Here is a 23,114-nt window from a genome sequence, read left to right on the forward strand (position 1 = left end):
CAAAGCAACTCTTGCACTCTATAAAGTTATTAGACTACAGGGAAAATCACAGAATATATTTGTGATTTAGCGATTGTGTAAATATATATTTTTTTCAAGAACTAAACATGAACTGAATTGTGCAAACCAAGCTCTATTTTTCTACAGCGGGTCTTCAGGGTTAAACACATGCACGCCAATTGACCCGAAACTATGGGTGTAATCTCATTTGCTTTCATTAAAGCTTGCAGTAGGCCATCAATGCTATCTAGCCACAATGTTAAAAGGATTTATCAGTCTGTTTGAAACATTGAACATTTGGACAATGAAAAAGGATGTGGTATAGAGTATCACAGATACTCATCACGGGATAAAGTGCAGTTGTTAATTCACATGAAAGTTCCTTTCATTTCATATAGCCTGTTTTTCCATGTATAGCACCTTTTGGCGATTAACCCGTCAGAAAAGAAATGCATTCATATTGTACTATTTAAAGGCACATAAAATGACGTTCATCAAAAGAATCACTGGAGGCCTTGAAGTTTCTCCCTTGCGATCTGTAAGATTGTGAACAGAACTTTTAAGGTGAACAGGCCCGTTTTTCCCTTTTTGAATTCAGAAAGTGCCACAGATGAGAGTTTTTCTTTTGTATGTGTTTGCTGCATACTTTTTGTGAGAGTGAAATTGTGATTTATCGGAGGCACTGTAAGCTACACTCGGAGCTTATCTTCCTTTTACGCAAAGGTAGCGCATTTCTTTATCAATTGTTTTGAAACGACAAGCTTCAAAAGCAATTAAGGACGTGATATGACACCAACGCAGAGGAATTTCGAATACATTTTAATTAGAATATTTATTTATTTCGAGTTTCTCCTCAGCCCGAAGCTCCTTGTGCAATTAAAGAGGGTGCGCGCGTGATGTTTGAATAGCCTGATCAATAGCCCGAACACTGGCGCGCGCGCGCGTGGATTTAACATAATCAGCCTCGTGGGCGTCACGCGAACTTCCAGCGTGAAGGTGCAGCGCGGAGATAGGTAATTATTTCACCAAAGGCACTAATGAACGCTCTATCTGCCTTGCACAACTCGCATCGCGTTCTGCCCTTACGCCATTTATTATAAACTTTCTCCTTCTGATGAGGAAAGAAGAGAATGAATAAACAAAACGAATCTGGGAGGGGGATTCATACCGCACATCGCAAAGGGGTGTGAGGCATCATCATTTGTCGCCATAAACTGTTTAACTGCCAAGTTTAACAAGCTTTTCTCTATGAACGTTCCAAGAAAAATATCTGAACAGGTGAATATTTACCACATCATGTTTAGCTATGCAAGTGTGAATGAAGACCGGGGCTTGTTGCCACACTTTTTTTACTCCATTGATTATTTCTAAGGGTATGTTCTGTCAATTACTGCTCGCATGTTAACTCTAAAATAGCTTTTGAACATTTTCACCTTTTCTGTCTAGGTAAATTTCACCCAGGTTGATCTTTTGTGCTGTCACTCTATGTGGGGTAAGTTGTCACACCGAGAGCCTGACATTTAAAAGCTTAATTATTGCCTTTTCTGCATAATTTAAAAAGAAAAAGAAAAAAACAGCGTTCAAAATATCAAACCATTGTTTTGACAAATAAATATTCTAACTACTTGCCCGGACCTGGGAAAAAATAAATAAATAAATAAAATATACTTGTCCTGACAACACAGTTCAGCGTTTCGATTAAAATCTGCTTTTATGCCAACCCAGTGTAATTTTATTGCGTTCAACTTGATTGCCCAACAGCCATTACAAAAACATAACGATTTCGGGGTGTTAGGTTCTAGAAAAAAATAACAGTAATTTAATTTTGAATAAAATTGTTGAGATTTAACCTTGTGTAAACTTTCCTAATGTGACAACTAGCCCCGATCTCCTTTTTATGAATGACAATGCGAACCACAAGCAAGACACTTAAGCATGGATGGATGGATGGATGAATGAATTAATGAATTAATGAATGAATTATCATGTGCATTGCTAGTTAACCGTCTAGGTTTGTCGCATGACACCCAAGTGCTGCTTTTGAGTCTATTCAGCTTTCCCGGCGTGCTTCCCAGTCATGCAATATGCATTCTTCATCCTGAAAGGGTGGAATAGATTGTCGATAAAAAATGTCAAAATAAAACGCAAGCGCGGCTTGCGCTCTCTGTAGTATTTAGATTGAAAGTAAAGGCATTTTTCTCCTTGCGCATTAGAGAGGGAGGGAGTGATAGAGGGTGGGGAGGGGTATAGCATAAAGACACCTACACGAGGCCATGCATCTCCTTTGATCAAAAAGGGCAGTTGCGTCATCAGATGCTGATGTTGGGGAGCGCGCGTGCACGCGCTCGGTGAGGAGAAAAGAACGGGAAAGTGTCATCATAAACGCGCGCTGTGTCGGGGAATGACTTTGTGACGACCTTTGTTGCAAATGGGCTGCAGACATGGAAATGGCTTAGCGCTATCGCCGTCTCCCAGGCAACCATCAGGGTCCCCATCTCTCGCGGAGAAATGAGTTATGAAAAGGCTGGAGTGAAGCAGGGATTAAACATGATCCTGGGGACAGGGTGTCAATCAAAAAAGCCAACTCACAAACCGCGCTCCTTTTTTCCCCACTACAAAATTGTATTTTGAAACGCAGCATATATTTACTGCCAAAGGTGCCACTGTCTATTTTATATTTATTTAAGGCCGATAATGAATTGGTGCTTTAGTGCGCCTATAAAGATGGGGAGGTTGTGCTTTTAAAATCCGTTATCGGAGAGGATTTAGCTCGGCGCGGTGCTCACAGGCAATGGGTATTTTTCAATTACCCAGATTAATTGCACTGCATAAATTAGAATACAAGCAAAGTGAATGGAGATCAAAGTTGTTGATGAATCTGAGAACCGGCGCACAATGTGAATGTATTATGTCAGGTTGTCAGATTTGTTTTTATCGCGAACATTTAGAAATTGGACGCGATGCAGTAGTGGACCTTGTATGTGGCAGACGCCATTTTTAATTTGACGCGACTGAAAACGAGGCTGCCATGGAGCAAGTTCATCTCGCTCAGTATTTCTTTGGCCCGATCGTTCTTCGAAAAAAACTTGAAATAATAATAAAAAAAAATTAAATAATAATAATAAACAAATACAATGGACAGAAACCTCTAAACTTGACCTAAGACACATTAAACGTCTGCCTTATGACATTCTGTCAGTATCCACCTCAGCCTCGTTTTTATTCGCGCCAAATGGTTTCGCGTCTACGTGGACTGAAGCGCCAGAGATACGAAATCAACACAATCTTAATTGTATTTATAACGTCTGTGTGTCGCGAATATAAGAGAAAGAGCCGTTGTTTGTCTAACCTAATTTCACCGGCTGGAGCTAAGCTGGACCGTTTAGAGTGGAGATGAGGGAGGGGGGGCGTTCTTCAAATTGGCTTGACCCGATGCTATTTGATATTTGGCTCTTTGACACTCATTTAAAGGCGCGCGGCAGCAAAGCAGAACGCGGACAAGCCCGGCCTGAAACCGGATACGCGCGCGCGCGGGGGGATCTGGAGAACACGATAGCCGGGGGCTCGCGCTCTCCAAAGGCTCTCTGGTCATCTTAGACCGGCTCGCTCGAGCCTGCAGCGCCAGCGCGTCGCCAGGCGGCGTGTAAACGGTAAATGTTCGCTATTTGTTCCAAAGATTGCAATGAAAATCAAGTCTGCCTCCTCTTCTCTCAGGCTCCCTATTCTCCGCTTTCTCTCACACACTCGAGATACCAACAAATAGCCATTGAGTAAGAGGCTTAAAGACCCCTTCTCCCCCCCACACAATACTTAAATGAATTCATCAAGCGAGTAAAGGCGACATTAAAAGGAGAGAGACGGAGAAAAGGAGAAATATTGGTATTTATTGAATCGTTAAAGGCAAGATACCGGACACCTTTCGACAAAAGCCCTCCCGGAGTGGCCTCTGAACTGCTTACATTAACCCAGAAAAACAGAAATTCCAGGTGAAACTGGGGCGATTGTGGCCATGTTTGATGTCGTGTGTGAAGCGAAGGCAGATCAGAAATCCATTTCACATGGGAGTAAGTCAGGACACTTTTAATAAACGTCTCGTTAGAGCAGGTTTAGTGCAGATAAAGCGATGCCATTGTGCGCGCGCCCCTGGAGAGCAGGCAATGATGTAACGCGCGCATTTGTGTCCAATTCCCCTGTCATCCATTTCATTAGTTAATCTACTCATCTCAGTCTCTCCATCTCTGTTACCCTCTCTTCTCTCCTGCCAATCTGCGCATCTCTACCAACAAACAGTTCGACAAATAAAAGACCCTTCTCTCAGATTGCTTATTATGATCGTGGGCTGTATGATGTGCTTTGATAAATGCTGGTTCGCCACCAAAACTCTGTTCAAGGCCTATCCTAAAGGAACCCACTGAGAAATCCACATATCTGGGGGGTTTTCAAGAAAAGAAGAAGAAGAAAAAAAGCCGTTGGCCTAACTAAAAAATGTTTAATTAGCATATTTACGTAGGCCTGTACAATATATAGGGCCTATATAAAACAGCGTGAGAAATCTTCCTTTTCCCATTTCTTCAAACCCTCTCCTTCGATGCCTTCCCCTCGTTCCTGCCTAATATCCTCTCTCTCTTTTCGGTTCTGCCCCCTCTTCTCTTTCTCTGTCGTTCTCCGACGTGCCCTGAGATGCTGGATATAGGGGAAATAAATAAAGCGATAAAATCTCTGCAGCACATTGGAAAAATGACGGATCAAGCCTGAAAACCACAGAAGTAAATAAATATACAGGCCTATACAAAGCAAAATAGGGTGCTATAATATAGTGAGAAAAAGTGAGAAGAAATATGCTTAAACATGAGAAAGATTAATTACCTCAAGAAATGCAAAAAGAGAAAAAATAAATTATATGAAATTGTACATCAGCTGGTCCAGGGCGGCCCAAACAATTGCATTTAAATAGGCCTACTTATTTTAATAATAATAATAATATAATTTAAATTGTTTATTTTTATTTTTGTAGTTTTGTTATTTTTACATTTTGCGGTTTGATTAGTTTCCCTATGTCATCAACCGGCTGATAAGATGTAGATAGGAAAAGCCACAACCACAAGATGTATCTAGTGTTGTATCTTTTATCTTATTTTGATATCAAGGTTTTGGTATCATAATGATATCCGTTATCGCAGCTTTTCGTTAAAGCTCAGGTAGCCTGCAATATCTACAAGACGTTTTGTTGCCAAAGCCACAAGCATGGAGCTGTGAGAGGTGAGCTGAACTCATGCCCACCCCTCACACCACCAATCCCTGCTCGGTGATTAATGATATTTCACTAAGATTAATCACGGAAAATGAAAGATCTTGGAGGTTTTCAGTGGATAGGCGGGGGAGGTGGCGATGATGTAGAGGAGAATTAGCGCCATCGAATCTTTTTAGATGCAAATATTGCGTTATCTCCGCGTTACTGCACTGTTTTTGGTGTTTATGATTAATTATCTCCTCTTGGTGAAAAATAAATCATGCGAAATTAGGATCTCGCAGCCTCCACCAGCCTTGCAGTTGATGGCAGGTCGTTGTTGTTAATTTCTGGTCGAAATTGACACACTAATTATAGTGCGGCATATGAACACTAGAAGGCAAGATTACCTCTGCTTTTTTATTTTTTTATTATTATTATTTTTATCAGATACCCCCTTATATTTTACCAATTAAAAATCGCAAAGGCATTTCATTGCCCCGGGATAAAAAAAAAAAAAAAAAAAAAAAAAAAAAAAAAAAACATCCTCTTTCACAACATTGGCCATCACTTTTCCCCATCAGATTCATTGTGATGTATTAGATGCAATAAATTATCCCATGTAACAAAACATGGCGCGCTGAAAGGCAGATAATCTGGAGGCGCGAGATAAGGATTCATTATTCCTCATCATTATGGCTCTGCCTTCTTTCTTAATCAGACTCTCTGATCCTGCAGGATCTGGGCACAGAGCAGATAAGCGCCAGTCGTTTATAATTCTCCCCACCTTGGCCTAATATTTTCAAATCAAATCGGGAGGAAGAGGCAGCTGGAACAAAAAAACAGGCTTATGGTTGTTGGGAGAGCACACGGTTGGAGAATGGTAAAACAGAGAGAGAGAGAGGAGAAAGAGAGACAGAAAGAGGGAGGCAACACTGGCTATATTCACTGATTTTAACATTACATTCTGTAAAAAAAATAATAATAATAAAATGTAAAAATCGCCAACGATTTCTTTTCACCAGATATGAATGTTAAAAATGTTAGATGAAATAAACTGATGTCTTATTCCACCATTTGAACAATGAACAGTTTTACCATATGGTGTTGAGTTTGATCATAATATGAGGGTCAACAATGACAAAACCTTCGGGTGGCTCATGCGAATAAGATCAATGGCGACTGATAAACAAGCGATAAATTATTACGGTTAGGTGCAAATGAACGCGGAATTGAGAGGCTGTCCAAACAACTCAACTGAGCGACACATTGGCTCAAAGTGTTTAAACAGACCACCCCGCTTTCTGCTGCTGAAATTAATCGCTTTATAAACGTGATATCATAATCCCCTGCTCTATCTGCCGATAAGACTGAGAGAGTTATAAATACCAAAAGCATAAATAAATAAATTAGTGGAATAAACAGCGCTGTGTGTTAGTATCAAACTCAAGGTTTACACTTGGCTGTTGTCAGCTGTACTGTCACGCTGAGGTTCACGTCAACTATACGACATTAATCACTGAATTTCACGGCGGGAGAGGCAACGGAGTGTGTGTTTGTGTGACCGGCGTGTGTGTGTTTTTTTTATTGCCCCCAAAAATTACTCTCGCCACAAAATTGCGCTATCCCTGAAACATTTAGAAATAATATTGTGAATCTCTCCAAAACGCAGGCCCATCGTTGTCGTTTCTTTAGCATCCTTTTTTTTTCTTTGTTTTTACAATAGTCTCCATATTTTATTTCACACACAATCTAATATTTGTTATATTTGTGTAATGGATGATGTCGATAAGTCTGCATTTTCTCTGCCAGATCAATCTTATTTATGCTATGCGTTCAGAGATAATAAGAAAGGAGAGAAAATTGATTCGAAAATTAATTTGCTCTCAAAAGAAATAGATTGAACTAATTAATTCAAAAATGTTTTAAACCGCCGTTGACGTTAATCTGTATTTATCATATTTATAATATGTTCTAATTATCTGTGCAATATTTCTTCATTTGACTTTTTTGTTTTATTACATCTAGTATGCGCATTCATCATTGACGCATATTAAAAACATTTTTACATAGATATTAGGGTGCTGTTTATTTTACTAAGCACTTTATTTAAGACTGAGACAGATTATTAAATCATTATCTTCTGGATGTGCCTTTGCCTAATTCCATTATTAAATCAAATACATAACATTTGAGGTCTTGTTGATGCTCTGGAAACATTGAATAATTCATTTTTTAAAGAGCCTCGTTTTGGCTCGACGTTGCTGTAAGTTTATAGTGCCGTTTCAGCCAATTATCTTTAATTTACGACCTTAATTGAATTTCTTCTCCAAAGACAGATATTGGTGTGATCAGTTTACTGGCCTCGACGCAATGTGAGAGATACAGGCGAGTCTTTCTTTCTTTCTTTTTCTTTGTCACTGCCGTTTCAGCATCCCATCTCCTTTTCTCTAACTCCTCTCTCTCTTTGTTGCACATCATCCAACCTCGCCCCCCACCCCACCCTCCAGACCCCCCCATGAAGAGAACAGAAAGCCATTCCGTCAATAAATGGGCGTGTTAGCCGAAACAGCTGCTTGTCATCTGCAATCAGCACATCACAAGAAGAAAAACACTATGGTTGTATTTCGAATAGGAAGTGTAGCTGAACCGCGATTACATTGCATGTGTTCTGATTTCTGACATCCTCAAAGGCCTCTCAAACGCTCTGGCTACAGAGCCGAAGACTTACATTTCATTGAGTTTCCACTGCAAACCTGCAACAGAACATCTGTAGTGGTTTATGTACATCTACATTTTAATATTTCAATAAAAACAATAGCAAATATAAAAGAGTACTAATAAGATCAAAAGACTGGAAATTCTACAATTGATGATATATAGCCTATACAAACACCACCGATTTACCTTACCAGTATAAATTATGGCCACAATAAAATATTTTGTTGTGGAATTAGCTGGAAATATCGACACAGACACGTCATAATTAAACACATAGCATCATCTGATTTTATTTATTATCGCACTAATCTTACGCAAATCACAAATCATCTTTGACCTAAAATATTTCTAGTAAAATATCTGTGGATAAAATATTACGTGAAAAATACGTGTTTAAACAAGCGTGTATTGTTTTTTCTTTCCGTATATTTACCATTTCTTATAAAGCGTAGATAAAAATATACGAACAGAATTTCAACAGATATTTCATTAAAAATCATTCACAAAATATGGTATATTTAACGCAAGGGTTTAATGAATAAAAACAGAAATTTAAATGGTCAAACCGTGGCAGGCGCTATCAGTCATCTCATGCATTATAGAACATCAGTCTGGCATCTAACAGGCTGCGTTATTACGACTCACGGAGAAAAGCGGCGTGCTACCGAACCCGTTCCCTCTCCGCGGCCCGTACGTCCACGTCCCCTCTCTCTGTGTTAAAAAGGTTCGTTACGGACGCGTGTGATCGCTCCCATTCAGATTAAGTGTGTGTTTTTACTCCGCAGCCTGCACCGACCCGGAAGAGCTCGCGCTTGGTGTACAGTAAGTACGGTAAGTGTGTGTGTGTGCGTGCGCGCGCGCGCGCGAGCTGAAGAGACTGAGAGTGTGTGTGTGTGTAGGCTAGAAGAAAAAAAGGAGCCTAGTTTTTTTTCTCTCCTGCTGTAAATGCCATCGGCACTTCCATCTGTGTGTCACTTCACATCTGAAGCCCATCAGAAAAAACGCCTGACCACGCGTCAACCACAATTTCGCAGGTCAGTAAATATTCGGATTTATATTTTCCATATTTTCTGAAACTCATTTCTAGCTGCACAATTAGCCTAGCTTCCAAAATTGTCGAATAAATTGATTTAGCTTGCATGTTCCAAAGCGTTGTGCATGCGTTTATATGCCAGTTCTTCGGATGCTTTGTCCCCGGTTTCATATTTGGAACAATACACATGGGCATGATTCTGCATCAGATATGTTGGGTTTGCGAGTGTCAGTTTTAAAAAAAAAAATTTTTTTTTTTCACATGTTTTGTTCTGTCTGAGGGTGGTACAGTCATTTAACAATTTCAGACGTGTAGATGTCAACTCTCATGAGCTTATTCATTTCACCCGACACATATATAGGCTATACTTGCACCCACGTCCACTTTCCGACAATCGGGGTGGTATTTTATGGACGCCCCTGTATTTTAAGAGTCATTTTCCCGCCTACCGTCCTCTAGATGAAGGATTTTAATGATCTATTACCACCTGAGTGTGAGCGAGTATGCTTCCCTTAACCCGTGAAATTGATCTGATTAGCCCCGCAATGGGTCATAAAGAGAAGTGGATTTGCTGAAACTGCGCTTCCAGTGTGTGTAGGGAGAGAGAGAGAGGCAGAAAGAGAGAGAGAGGATGCATTTGTGGTGCTGGTTTGAAGAGCATTGGAAACAGAGAGAAGAGGACGCGACATTAAGGCACATCATAGGCCGTCTTTCATGGGCGCAGGCTCGTTTGGTTTGTATTTGCATGTAGAGAGCAGCAACTTCCATTGATTGGAGCTGAATGCGCGTAAAACAGCTGTTTCTCCCTGATAGCACGAGTCCGGCCACTCTATTCAGCTGCACAGAGAAATGATCTGAAACCATGTCCTCAAATCAGCACTCGACCGAAAGGAAGAGATGCACTTTTGTTTGAACGAGAATATTCCTGCGATGTGCCTCTTTGTTTACCCCCTTTGAGTTATGAAGTTGTTACATGCGACATCCCAAAAGCACCAGTGGAGATCAAATAAATACATTAGGCCTAAAGCAGCCGAACACAGGGTGATGATGTTATACGAACTGACGGATTAATATTTTAAAGGTTAATATATCGGGGATGGATCAATGAGAACGAATAACCAGTGGTTAACCAGTCTAAATAACGAATGTTTTGGGAAATGAATTGTTTGGCTGTTGCAGATTTGTGGAGGTTTGCTGTCATCAGCACCAATTGAAAAACCATCTTTAGATGTTTCTCACTAGAGCGACGAATTATCAAAAACAAAACCTGCACTCGAGGCTCTTGTGTTTTTCCCTCTCACCTTTTTTCGTCAGTTGTTCTTAGAAATAAGTCAAGCTCTCATTATGACAAGACTATCAGAATTTCACGTCCTCGACTGGGTTCTAAGAATTTGCAGTATAACCTACATAGGCCAACTTCACACAGTATAGAAATTCAGAAAGAAAGTTCGTTCTTGAAAAGACGAAGTACATGATTCACAATCCGTCTAAGTCTGCTTTAACATTCCGAGTTACCGTTTTTCTTTTTTTTTTTCTTTTTTTATTATTATTATTATTATTATTATTATTATTATTATTATTATTATTAAATTGTGGGTTTTATTGAAATATGATACAATTATAATAATTATTACAATATTTTAAATTGTTTTTGTTTTATAGAAATAACCACATACACACACACACACACATACAAAATAATATTTTTTCTTCCAAATATTTTTGGACATCATTTTTTATAGCATTATGCGTTTTACAGCGAAGCTTCTTTGTGATTTTCCACAGCTGGTAACTGAGAAGAGAAACGTTTTGTTGCTTAAAAATAAATGTGACGAACAAGTCTTTTAAAGCGTGAATATTGCAAGTGTAGCGCTCATGTTTCGCTATGGACTAAACCCCCCTCCCCTGTCTTCATCATTCGGTAGCTGGGGTGAAGTGTGTGTCCTCTGGTTCACCCCGCTCTGTTTGGACAGCTTTACCTGGGCACTCTAGGCCGACCCTTTCATCAAATCTCCTCACATCTTCGACTGGTCGCCACAGACGTCATGGAGGCTTGCGTTAAAATTTGATTCATACCCATACAACCTACATACGTGTGTGTACACATATATGAAAGGTCCACATGTATACATAAATGACAAAATCAGTCATGCAGAAGATGAATAGATAACAATCGCACTCGCCTCCACGATCAATCAAAAATGAAAGCGGATGAAAATTAACAGTTGTTTTGATTTAGTGTATTGTGTAATTATACTGTATTTCACAAAAATGATAACAACAGTGCTACTACTAATAACATAATAATAACAGTAGTAGTTGCAGTAGCAAATTTAATGTTTGTTTGTTCATTATTACTTTTGTGCACCATATTGTTTGTGATGGCTTCTACCGTCATGACCTGCTTTCGGATTTTATCATCTACTCATCCGTTCAAAAACACCCTTCACCAAAATTATTACAGAGAGGTTTTATGTGTCGATAAATGGTTCTCAATAAACAAAGCGTGTTATCAGCGCACATCTTCTAACCCTTGTTATAGGATAGACTAAAATAAAACGGCCGGGTCTTAAGTTCTCACCCACAGTGAAAAGTGTGATGCCTCCTGATTTTAATCTGCCTAGCCTGACATAATCATTCACAAATTATCTAACCAATCTTCAACCTGACCCAGTATCGCTGTCTACCACCGATTTACTGTACCGTCTATGAATCAACCTGGTGGCCCGAGCTAAAAAGAACGGGCCTGATTTAACATACCCACCTCCTCGTATATAAATATATATGTGTGTATATATATATATATATATATATATATATATATATATATATATATATATATATATATATATTTATTTATTTATTTATATATTTAGGAAAATGTATTTAATTTTTTTGCTTTTTCCTTTTATGTTGTGCTTTTCCTATATGTTATTTTGACAGCCCGAAGTATGATAAATGACAGCATTTTTTCAGAGGGAATTGCCTCAACTACATCCAAACTCGGGACTGCTTCCATCCATGTCCCGCGCTCTAGACATTGAGTAAAGAAACAAAACACATAATCAGGATTTTACTTTTACCTACGCGTGTTGCCTTCGAGTACCTCTATAATGTACGCTCGCGCGCGGGATAATAGCTCGCGCGGATCATTACACGCGTCCGCTGACAGCTCGACAATGACAGTGAGCCAGTGGAACACTTTTCATCCAACTTCGGTCTTTACCAGAGAAAGAAGAGGCTTTCCTCTTCGTATGGGGGAGGGGGAGGGGGGAGAAGATGCACATTTCCTGAATCAGCGTTTTCAACCAATTCCATTTTTTTTAAAGGAACATGAAAGCTTAGTCGCCACGATGGGATGAAAATTATCGCTATTATTATATAACTCATTCTATAAACTAGCATATGACTTCTTACTCGTTTTATTTTAAATTTTAACTTACATTATTAAAGTTGCACTGGCATTTCCCTATCACCTAGAGAAATAACTATCGCGAGAGAAACGCAAGCTTGCAGAGCACATATTTTACATCCAATGCGTAGAGTATATTTCCTGCCTGTTTACTGACGTCACGTCCAGCGGCATCGGCAGGGCTGGCCATCATCTCAGTGCATTTCAGAGCATCAAACCAGCAGCCCAATTACATTTTGTCAATCTGTGGGGACGTGCCGGCCAAACCGGAGCATTACAGACAAAATATTACCCTAAGGGGCAAGCCCCTTATTACAGCGCAACCAAGTAGAATAATAGCGAGTAATACCTGACACTGTCTCTTAAAGTGGCGTCTGAGCAAACTGTCAGAAGAAATACGTTCTCATTACATGTATTAAGGTTAAAGTTTTTCCCGTGCGTATTGAAACGCTAATGTAACTGCATCACGTTACATGTAACAGCCCCTTAAATGAATAATGATGCAGTCGTTCGGCTGGTGTCCTTTAAGGAATAAAGAACACCGACTGAAAATCCTGTGTTTAAAGTGCAATATAGGAGAGGAAGGTATGGTCGTAGTTTTACCGCACCACTAGCCTATATGTCGCAGTCAGGGTTTAAGAGCCTCTTTTGAACATGCAGAGGGAACCATTAGAAAAACGTGCTTGTCACCGCGAGAGGACGCACTGTCACAATTTAAAAGAGAACACACACCACACGAGCTGCCACTGATAACACACACAGTCGTATAGACACAAAGACAGCAGGCCAAAAAACGATGGTGCCCTTAGGACATACTGATATTTTAAAATTTGTATTTTTATTTTTAATTATGTATTTATTTTACTAAGCAACCTTAATAAATACAATAATTCCTGCGCTCATAATTTATTCTAAAAATCGGTTTAAGAAATCTTTTTGATTTGAGAAAACACATATAAGTTTCTATTTCAGACGCTGCCATTGTCCTAAATTTAATTCGTTGCTTTGTTAAAATCCAAATTGCTACTTTATTTATGAACAGTTTTGTGTGTGTGTGTGTGTGTGTGTGTGTGAACTAGGCCTGAATTAGCTTAATTGTGAATTAGCTTACGCTTTTTTTACAATGTGTTACACACTTTAGTAATAACAGTGAATTATGCAGTTGCATGCAACTAACCCTAAACCAAATTCTAACCCTATAGTAAGTAGATATTTTTAATTAAAATTACTTAGTGATTACATGTAAATACACTGTAACAAGGAGACCATAAATAGTGTAATCTAAATTTATTTTAGCTGTATAAATGCATTTGGCGTGCTTGTGTTTTTATATGTAACGTGTGTTGAATATTTACACGTCCAGACGTTCTCCTCAAAAAGCGCTCTTTTTGTATATGAATGGGGAGCAGAATTGGGCGCAGCTTCTGGTCATCTTTCCCTGGCCCACTTTATTCAATTAGTCCAGGCTGTTGGGCCCCGCCCCTGCTGATGACACCACAGACCCTCCTTAAGTTGCGTCGCGCCACAGCTGTCTGCGAGCATTGAGCTGACTGGCGCCATCCTGAAAGAATGCCTTCACTGTAAAAAAACACAGAGAGAGCAGTGCATTCAGAGACAGAGGGAGTGAGCACTAGAGAGAGCGAGAGAGAGAGAGATAGAGGGAGGGATGGAAATAGAGTAAGAGGGAAGAGGGCTACTACTACTGCGCATAAACACAGATTTGATCAAACTTGTGTTCAGTCAGAAGGCAGAAAACTTATCCAGATCGACCCGGCTCGGCCTGAACCGTCAAACTCACTTGTTGAGTCTACGCAACGCAACAGTATACTGAGAGAAAAACTTGCGGAACTTGACGCGCGTTTGGATGCGTACGCGGACTTATGACCAGCATTAGTATAAATGCATTTGACTTTCGCAAGTTAATGCGCGTTTATTGAACGGACGGATCCAGTTTTTACGATCTTCTGTCAATTTGCCAATGACAGAAGGAAAAACACAAACGAACGGACGGACTTTGTAAAAACAAATTGTCTTGTTCAATTTCAGGTGATCGGAAGTAAAAAAAAATCGGACCTGTGGATTAAACAAAGGAGGAGTTTGGACTTTTTTGAACTTTCGTGTTGTGTGTTTCGGTGAGTGTATGAACGCTTGTTAAAAAACGATGGAAGTAAGTCCGGAGCAGCCCCGTTGGATGACCCATCATCACCCGGTCATTAACGGCCAGCATCCCGAGACACACCACCCAGGACTGGGACACTCCTACATGGACCCGTCGCAGTATCCCCTCGCGGAAGATGTGGATGTATTGTTTAATATCGACGGACAGAGCAACCACCCGTACTACGGGAACTCGGTTCGGGCCGTGCAGAGGTACCCGCCACCTCACGGTAAGTATATGAGTCCTAAATTATTTTACATTACTCCTCTTACGTACATTCTGACTAAATTAATCACATGTAATAGGACAGAAACTGCTTTTAGGATTGTACTGAAAATGCAACTGACTCTTTTGAACAATGTCAGTTTAGTTTACGTGTGGCTTACCTGAAGTGGTGTGTCACTGGTTTCACATCTTTCTAGTATTCTATGGTTATTTGACTTTTTAGGGTATGCAATAATTGTATAATACTTGATAACGAATGCTTTCCTTTAACTGTAGAAAACCGTTTAATTTAAATTTAATGTTATCAAAAATAAAATGTGAACAAGCAGTGTTATTCAAAAAACACAATATATGATACTGGTAGAACGATGTTGTAATATTTTAAAGTAAACATATTTCTATTAGCACTAGCTGGTTTGGATTTAATTTAATCATTTGGTGATTTAATGATTTTAAAGTCGGTCTCTAAATAATGAAGCACATTTTTCCTGTACTAGGTACTTGAAATATAGTGCGGAAGAACACTTGCTTTAATTTATTGACATGACTTCCTGAGCGGAATGGGGCAAAGCGTGACCTTGTTTCTCTTTTGAATTGCCCCAGCTCTAAACATATCAAAACTTTCAAAATCCGCGCAACATCAGTAGATACTGGTGGGTATCGAAAGTCTTTTGAAAGTGAGAAACTCGCGAGGGATGTTAATTGCGACCCTTCCCAGCGCCATCGAAAGCCTCTCAGAGTAATGTAGGCCTTTACGTGCAGTTTCGCAGTTTTAGTCATTTAGTCAAGTTGCACTAGTTCTTTCATGCAATTAAAGACCGTTGCTAAGAGGGTTTCGGCGTATAAAAATACCAGATATGTTTGAAATACATGTAAAAACGTATCATGCCAATCAAAATGTATTTGGTTTTTGCAGCGCTGTGTTGTAAAAATATCTTGACCGATTTTTTTGCACGTAATTTTACATGTATGTGTATACATAATATTTTAAACCTATTTCGTTAATTATATAGTTTATTATACACACATAATTGCGACGTTTAACGATTGTGTTTACAAAACAAAGCGTGATTTTTCTAATTGTTCAGATGTTATTTCTATTGACGAATCCCACAGCCCCACCTCGTCCTGTCCTAACAACAGGCTTGTCTTTTGTTTCAGCAGGTACTCAGGTGTGTCGCCCATCATTGCTGCACGGCTCTCTTCCTTGGCTCGATGGAAGTAAACCTATCGGCCCTCACCACAGTACCTCCCCCTGGAACCTCGGGCCTTTCCCCAAGACTTCCCTGCATCACAGTTCCCCTGGGCCTCTGTCCGTCTACCCCCCAGCCTCCTCCTCCTCGCTGTCCGCTGGCCACTCCAGCCCACACCTCTTCACCTTTCCCCCCACTCCACCCAAAGATGTGTCCCCTGACCCCGCAATTTCCACGTCAGGCTCGGGCTCATCCGTACGGCAGGAGGACAAAGAGTGCATTAAGTACCAGGTGTCTCTGGCCGAAAGCATGAAGCTGGATTCGGCTCATAGTCGGAGCATGGCCTCTATCGGACCGGGCGCGTCCTCCGCGCACCACCCCATCGCCACTTACCCATCCTATGTGTCCGATTACGGGCCGGGGCTCTTCCCACCAAGTAGCCTGATAGGTGGGTCCTCTTCTAGTTATGGTTCCAAAACGAGACCAAAAACAAGGTCCTGTTCAGGTAGGCGTGCGCTTTATTACCCTTTGATTTTTACTAACATAATCATAGTAAGATCATTCAACAGTAGATTTTTCTCTAAAAAGCTCTCTTATTGTGCTTTTGCCATTCTATTCGTTTTCCTCAAAAACAGCCTCCCAGGTTAGCCAATTCCCAGACTATTGATTTGGTCTTGGCCTTTTTTTTTTTTTTTTTTTTTTTGGTCTGTGCCAAGGCTTGGCTATCAAATTTGGGCACAGTCCACATCCTTTATTCAAAGAGCATCAATGGCTCCACTCTTTAAAATATAAAGGAATCTACAGTGATTAAAGATATTACAACAAGATAAGATACAACCAAATGAAATAAAGCAACATATATTTATATATAAAAAATCTATTATTAATTAAACATGTGAAGCATTTTTGGGAATTAAAATAATTAATTTATGCTATTGTATAATCCTGTTCGCTTGATTAATTGATGCAATAATCTCAGTTTTTTGTTGTGGTATCTGTTTAAATAATCAATCCGCAGTAGATTTATTCTTTTACAGAAATTAGAGATTTGTTAACACGCCTGCTGTGCACTAGTACGTTATTATATTCCGCTTTGAAGAAAATTATATCTAATGTCGTCTAGTTACAAAGCAGAATTAGCTTCCCTGATTTATTAAACGTCGCTCAGCATATGCAGATGAGTCTACACGTTTAAAGCGGAGCGCTAGGGTTTTCCGGATGTAGATGTGTGTGTGTGTGTGTGTGCGTGTGTTTTCTCTCTCATCTCTTGCTCCTCTTGTGCCTCGCAGTGCACGGCCCCGTCTCTCTCGCGTTTATATGTTTAAGCTAATCCAATTATTTTCAGACTGCTGCACGCGACAGTTGCATTGTTTACTTTGCGCAGAAACTTTGATAGAGTCCGGATGCGCCGTGGATCGCTCGGAATAACGAATGAGCTGGCGCAATGCACGGCCGACATGCACAGACAGTGTTAACCAAACACACAGAGAAAATGATTTCAAAAGGTCAACCAGCTTTTTAAATGCGATTAGCGTACAGACCAGTTTTAAATCATGGTCTATTCAAAGCGATCGATTTTATGATAATGAGAGAACGTATAAGTTCTGCTCTCTCATAATCCTTTTAATTTGTGTTACAAATTTTTATTACGTTTTTTTTAAAATTAACTCTTAGATGCATATTTTTGCTATTTAATTTATTTGGAATAAATATTACAATAAGTAATAATAATACAATAAAAATAATACAAAAAGACTGTGTCTGAGCAAACACACAACGTTGTAATATTGTCCTTTTTAGGTTTTGTTTTGAACCAAAATCGTATGCTGCGCGATTTTTCTATAGATGCAGCAGGACGCTTCTTTACGCATTTGTGTGTGCCACTATCTGAGGTGATGTGCTCGCAAGCTCTGTGGTTTTTGGGGCGGTAAGTAGAGGCACAAAGAGACTCGTTGGCTCCACACATGAGAGTAGAAATGCTGCCGAGTAAAGGGGGGCTGCACGGCGAGCTTGTTTTTCGTTTCAGCGGAGCGACCGGAGGCGTGGGTCACTGAACATGTGAAGCGCTCGCCCTTCACCTGTCAGTCAAACGGAAAGAATGCCAATCAAACGCTACGGTGTTTTAATTACGTAAAGAGAACGGGTTACACAATGAGTTAATTAGACCGACGCTTTCGCTTAGTGTTACTGAATCTATGTAACATTATTTCAGCCTTAGAGCCTAAAATCTACATGAACATATAATAAACAATTATTCTTAGTCACATGGTTTAATGAACCGGGAGGTTGTTTCTTTGGAAATCGAGTCATGCCGCTTTATCCAGCAATATTATATTTGCGATTCCCTTCTCTAATAAGTGATGCAATATTCTCAAGACATCGTTGCTTAGAGCCTGCAGTATGATACGTTTGATAAGACATATCTCTGTGTACATTTTCACAGCATTGCCTACTTAGAACCGCTAAGATATTTGTAGATCTTATCAGATGATGTCATATTTGACGATTGAGGAGTTAAGCTCAGTGATGTCATATTAGATAATGCTTTTTGTGTGGTAATGCGTTAATAATAATAAATAATAATAATAAATAAATAATAATAATATGTTATTACTGTATTTCCATATTCATTGTTTTTGCGAATCATTAGACTGTTTGAATTTTTGATATTGCCTTTTCATATTTGTGTGAATAATTAATTATTTGTATTTTTTTGTGTGCAACATATCTATCATTTTAATACAACAATTAGTAAATATTTTATTTATATTATGTGTATAATATTGATATGCAATTATTTTTAAAAGATAAATCAAAGCGACTGGCCACTGGCGTTTAAAATGTTCACTATTGGCGTGGCCTATGATTGTGCTTAGGTGTGCATGCAAGTGTGTATTAGTGGTTCTAAAAAATCGGTTGTGCATGCGTGTGTATCTGTGTTCGCAGAGGGTAGAGAATGTGTTAACTGCGGGGCCACCTCGACTCCTCTGTGGCGGAGGGATGGCACCGGTCACTATTTGTGTAACGCCTGCGGACTGTACCACAAGATGAACGGACAGAACCGACCCCTCATCAAGCCCAAGCGGAGGCTGGTATGTTGCTCTATAGCACTGTATTAATGACACTTCTGTCTCTTTCTCTTTCTCTACCCAGGAAGAAGTGTTAGCTGCAAGAAATTGACTCGCCAAGCGCAGGTCTCATTTCTTTAAGATTAAGCAATAGCAGTTATTATTATTATTATTATTATTATTATTATTATTATTATTATTATTACCAATAATAATAATAATGCCATTTTTTTGTATCAAATTTTATTTTTTCCTTCTATTTTTTTCCGCTCTAAAACAATTTTATTTTATCGCAAATATTGCTGACACTGTGTCTACACGTCAGCATAACGAAATTTGTCACGGAGAGACTTCAAAGTGTTGTGAAACGAGCGCTTATCTCAAATGAGTACGCGTGGGAGGCGATCAGCTCCAACAGGTCAAATATGTCTGCAGAAATTAGGTTCAATTCTGACAATATGCAATTCATCAGGGACACTGTTTCACAGGGATTTAATAAATGAGAGAGAGAAACTCTGTGTTTTTCAATGGCCTGGCAGCACAGACACGTCTCTCTTTGGGCTTTGGATAGAGTCGAGGCTCTTGAGGCGCAGAGAAATAGTCCGAGCGCTGCTATTTTGGCATTGGCCTTCTCTCCCTCTCTAATGTGAAAAGCCGACTTCCCAGGAAAAGACTGGCGGATATCTGAGCGCTGCTGATAAAACTCCTCGAACAACAGCGCTCGCTCCCGCAGTCTAAACATACGGGCGAGAACGCGCAGAAAGGAGTCACGACTTGAGATTGATCTTCACTAAGCTCAAGCACTCTAGAAAATAAAAGAAAATAATAGTACGAAGACGAATAAAAACAACAATAAAATACTATTATAGAATAAATATTGTTCTCTTTGCCTATTTTAGTTTTTGGCAATAAAATGTAGCTACATTTGTAATTCACAGACGAGTCCGTTCGGAGAAAAAAATGGATAAAACAAACAGTTTTATATAATAATATATAATAATAGACACGTCGCTTATTATGACGCTTCGACCACGTCGAACAATAAATCATGCTCCTAAATATCAGTTTGGCTTTAAGCTAAATTAAACGACACAGTTAAGAATCATTTGTCATTTCAGTACGTACTTTCAGCATTTCTGTATTAACCCAGAACACAGCATGAATTTTCTTTCTCCATTTCAAAATACGTTGCTGATCCCTACAAATTCATTGCATTTCTTTTGAGTTTTCCCTCGTTCTTCATTGGTTTTATTTTATTTATTTATATATATATATTTTTTTTTTTATTATTCTAACTGCTTATAATTAATAATTCTAACTGCTTTCAATCAATGCATGTTAATTTAGAGCAAGTTATTTTAGTGCAGCATATTGATGTGAATAAAGATGGCTAATATCTAACTGAAGGTTGATGTTTAAACGTGGATCCATTTCATGCAAAGCCGCTGTTTCTCCATCATTTAACGGGAAAATGTCATCAGCTTTAATGGGCACTATTTAGGCCAGTGCTTTCATGTCCTCTGTAAATATTTAGGTTTGAGAGGGCATGTGCGCAAGGCACTATTTTTACCCTAGAGTTTAAGGCACCAGTGTTATGGAGATCTCTGTTCCTCTGACATATTTCTGCATCGCTTAAAACCATTTGCAGCTTCAGGAAACAGGAGGGTTGGGGGCCATTAGCACTGTAGGAATGCAATCATCATCTGAAGTTATTATATTATGAGTGTAATAACCGTGATTCTTTCTTTATGTGTGTGTCCATCAGTCCGCTGCCAGACGAGCGGGGACCTCATGCGCAAACTGTCAAACGACCACGACGACACTGTGGCGGAGAAATGCGAACGGCGATCCTGTCTGCAATGCCTGCGGCCTCTATTACAAATTACACAATGTAAGCTCCATAGCTGTCTTACACTTATCTAGTAAGATATTTTCTATCTTCTCTTTGCATGATGGCAGCTTTCATGCCATTTCTTTCATTCTATCCCTTTCTTTCTTTCTTTCTTTCTTTCTTTCTTTCTTTCTTTCTTTCTTTCTTTCTTTCTTTTTTTTTTCTCTTTCTTTCTTTTTCAACATTCACAACAAGGTTCATGCATTGACTACTCAAAAATTGACAAAGAATCTAAGTGACCATTGTAATATTATTATATTATTAATATAAACAGCTGTTTAATTGTATTTTTCCATCTTAAAAAGTTCAGATTTGTTGCATTTTTCAAAGCTTGTCAGATTGGCCCTACCATAGTAGTTAGTATTGTGATTTTCACACCCTAGGGACAACTTAACCCAATCTGCGAACCTGAAATGTTTTAGCGTTCCCCAATGGTTTTAAGCCGCTAGAGTCAATTACATGCAGAGATTTGTCTTGTTCTTCCTTATATTATTATTTATTTTTATGGCTATTATGCTGGAGCTAGTACTGTTGTACTATTGAATTTCACTTCAGTTGGTGGTATTTCTATGTTAAACATATGCCGGGGAACATTTTCATTCTACCTAATCAGCTCTGGTATCCTGTATCATCACACTTTGAGGCCCCACGCTCCTGTTACATTCCCTTACTAGTCACGCAAGTGCACCCTTTTAAATCATTTTGCCATGTTGGTTTTGGCTGTTTCGTAAGAACTTGAAAAAAAAAATCCCCTAAACCTGACCTAGGTTATCAAGGAAACAAAAAGCGTATTATCGTTTGAAACAACCAAGAGTTTGGGTAATTGGAAAATTAGTTTGTTTTGGTACATCCTATTTTCTGTTAAGGTCGGCCTGCTTTGAATCAAATTCCAGATTTTGCATGCTAAATTAAGTTGAGCTCTCTCCAGAGTGTTCTTCACTAACTCGCATGTTTGCATTATCACAACCACTCCCATCTCTCATTGAGCCGACAGGGATTTGTCAGAAGAATCGAGTTGTGATTGTATTTGTATGTCTGTCAGTCTTGGGTTAGACTTCTGACCCGTTTCCTTCTCAATTTCTTTATGTGGTCATTTCAAACCCAAAAAAGCATAACTGAATAACTTTTAAGAGTGTTTCTAATAGCCCACGGCTATAAGCATGTGTTTTCTGTGTTGCCCAATGGAGATGTTTTAAATTAACAGTTTTGCTTTGGGGTGTGAGTTCACACACACACACACTGGCACATTAGCTTACATTAACACTAGTGGTTGGCCAATATGGGTTTTCCGATAAAAGACGTCAGTGCAGATATCTAGAGAACTGTTTTTGCAGATATGTTTTTACATAATCCAGTTTGATGTTAAAAAATTTGAAATTATCTAAAAATTCTAACAATTCTGAAACTGAATGAACTGAGTGATTCAATTATAATTACTCAAAATTACAAATTTGCACAACCACAGTTTTGAAGTGTTTATTGATCTTTTAGTAATAAAAAAAGTCAAATAAAGTCAATTGCACCATTTATTAAGTCGTAAATTTGCAATATGACTGTAAAGGAATACGTCTTAGCATCACTTAATAGCTCTTGCACAAAGCATCTAGAGTGTTTTAAGACAGAGAGGGAGAAAGAGACAGTCCAATTATGGGGTGAAAGTGGCAGGCTTTGGCAGATGGACGTCGCAGTGCCACTGCGCTTGAGCCCGGCTGGCCAGAGTCTGGGGTTTCTCTCTTTGGCAAGAGTGGCACCGTCCATGCCTGGCATCAGGGTACCAGAGGCTAAATCCAGCCTAGTCTTGATATGACCCGACACACACACTCATATGTACAGACACGCTTGCTCAAACAAAGAAACCAACATATCATCTATATAACGTAACTCTATTACACCTGCTTGAATTTAAAGTATTACTATGAGTGTGTGAAGTTAATGTTATTGTTTAACAATTAGATCTGTTTAATATCAGTTGTTTCTCAAAGATGGCAATTACAGAGATTAGATTTTAAAACTATGACTTTTGCTTAAAGGGATGAATTACCTAAAAATGAAAATTCTGTCATTATTTGCTCCAATAGTCTAAACTGTACAGCTTTATTTCTTCTTCAGACCACAAATGAAAATATTTTGAAGAATGTTTTGACTCTATTTGTCTTCACAATGAAAATCAATGGGGTCCAAAAATA

General features: G+C 39.1%; 1 protein-coding gene across 6 annotated transcripts in view; it reads left to right on the forward strand.

Moving 5' to 3' along the window:
- The window catches only part of gata3 (GATA binding protein 3), a 28,087-nt gene that overhangs the window by 3,155 nt on the left and 1,818 nt on the right, over positions 1 to 23,114 (forward strand). The window contains exons 1-5 of one of the 6 annotated variants that reach the window (XM_051107473.1): positions 8,850 to 8,982; positions 14,440 to 14,780; positions 15,938 to 16,474; positions 18,916 to 19,061; positions 20,803 to 20,928. In XM_051107473.1, the coding sequence (XP_050963430.1) occupies positions 14,555 to 14,780; positions 15,938 to 16,474; positions 18,916 to 19,061; positions 20,803 to 20,928 (1,035 nt within the window). In that variant the 5' untranslated portion in view covers positions 8,850 to 8,982; positions 14,440 to 14,554. Of the gene's footprint in view, positions 1 to 8,849; positions 8,983 to 13,934; positions 14,781 to 15,937; positions 16,475 to 18,915; positions 19,062 to 19,122; positions 19,164 to 20,802; positions 20,929 to 23,114 lie in introns of those variants that run through there. The other 5 variants (XM_051107474.1, XM_051107477.1, XM_051107476.1 and 2 more) reach the window with 5 other exon arrangements.

The sequence above is a fragment of the Labeo rohita genome, chromosome 4 (genome assembly GCF_022985175.1).
Source record: "Labeo rohita strain BAU-BD-2019 chromosome 4, IGBB_LRoh.1.0, whole genome shotgun sequence".
NCBI classification, from domain to species: domain Eukaryota; kingdom Metazoa; phylum Chordata; class Actinopteri; order Cypriniformes; family Cyprinidae; genus Labeo; species Labeo rohita.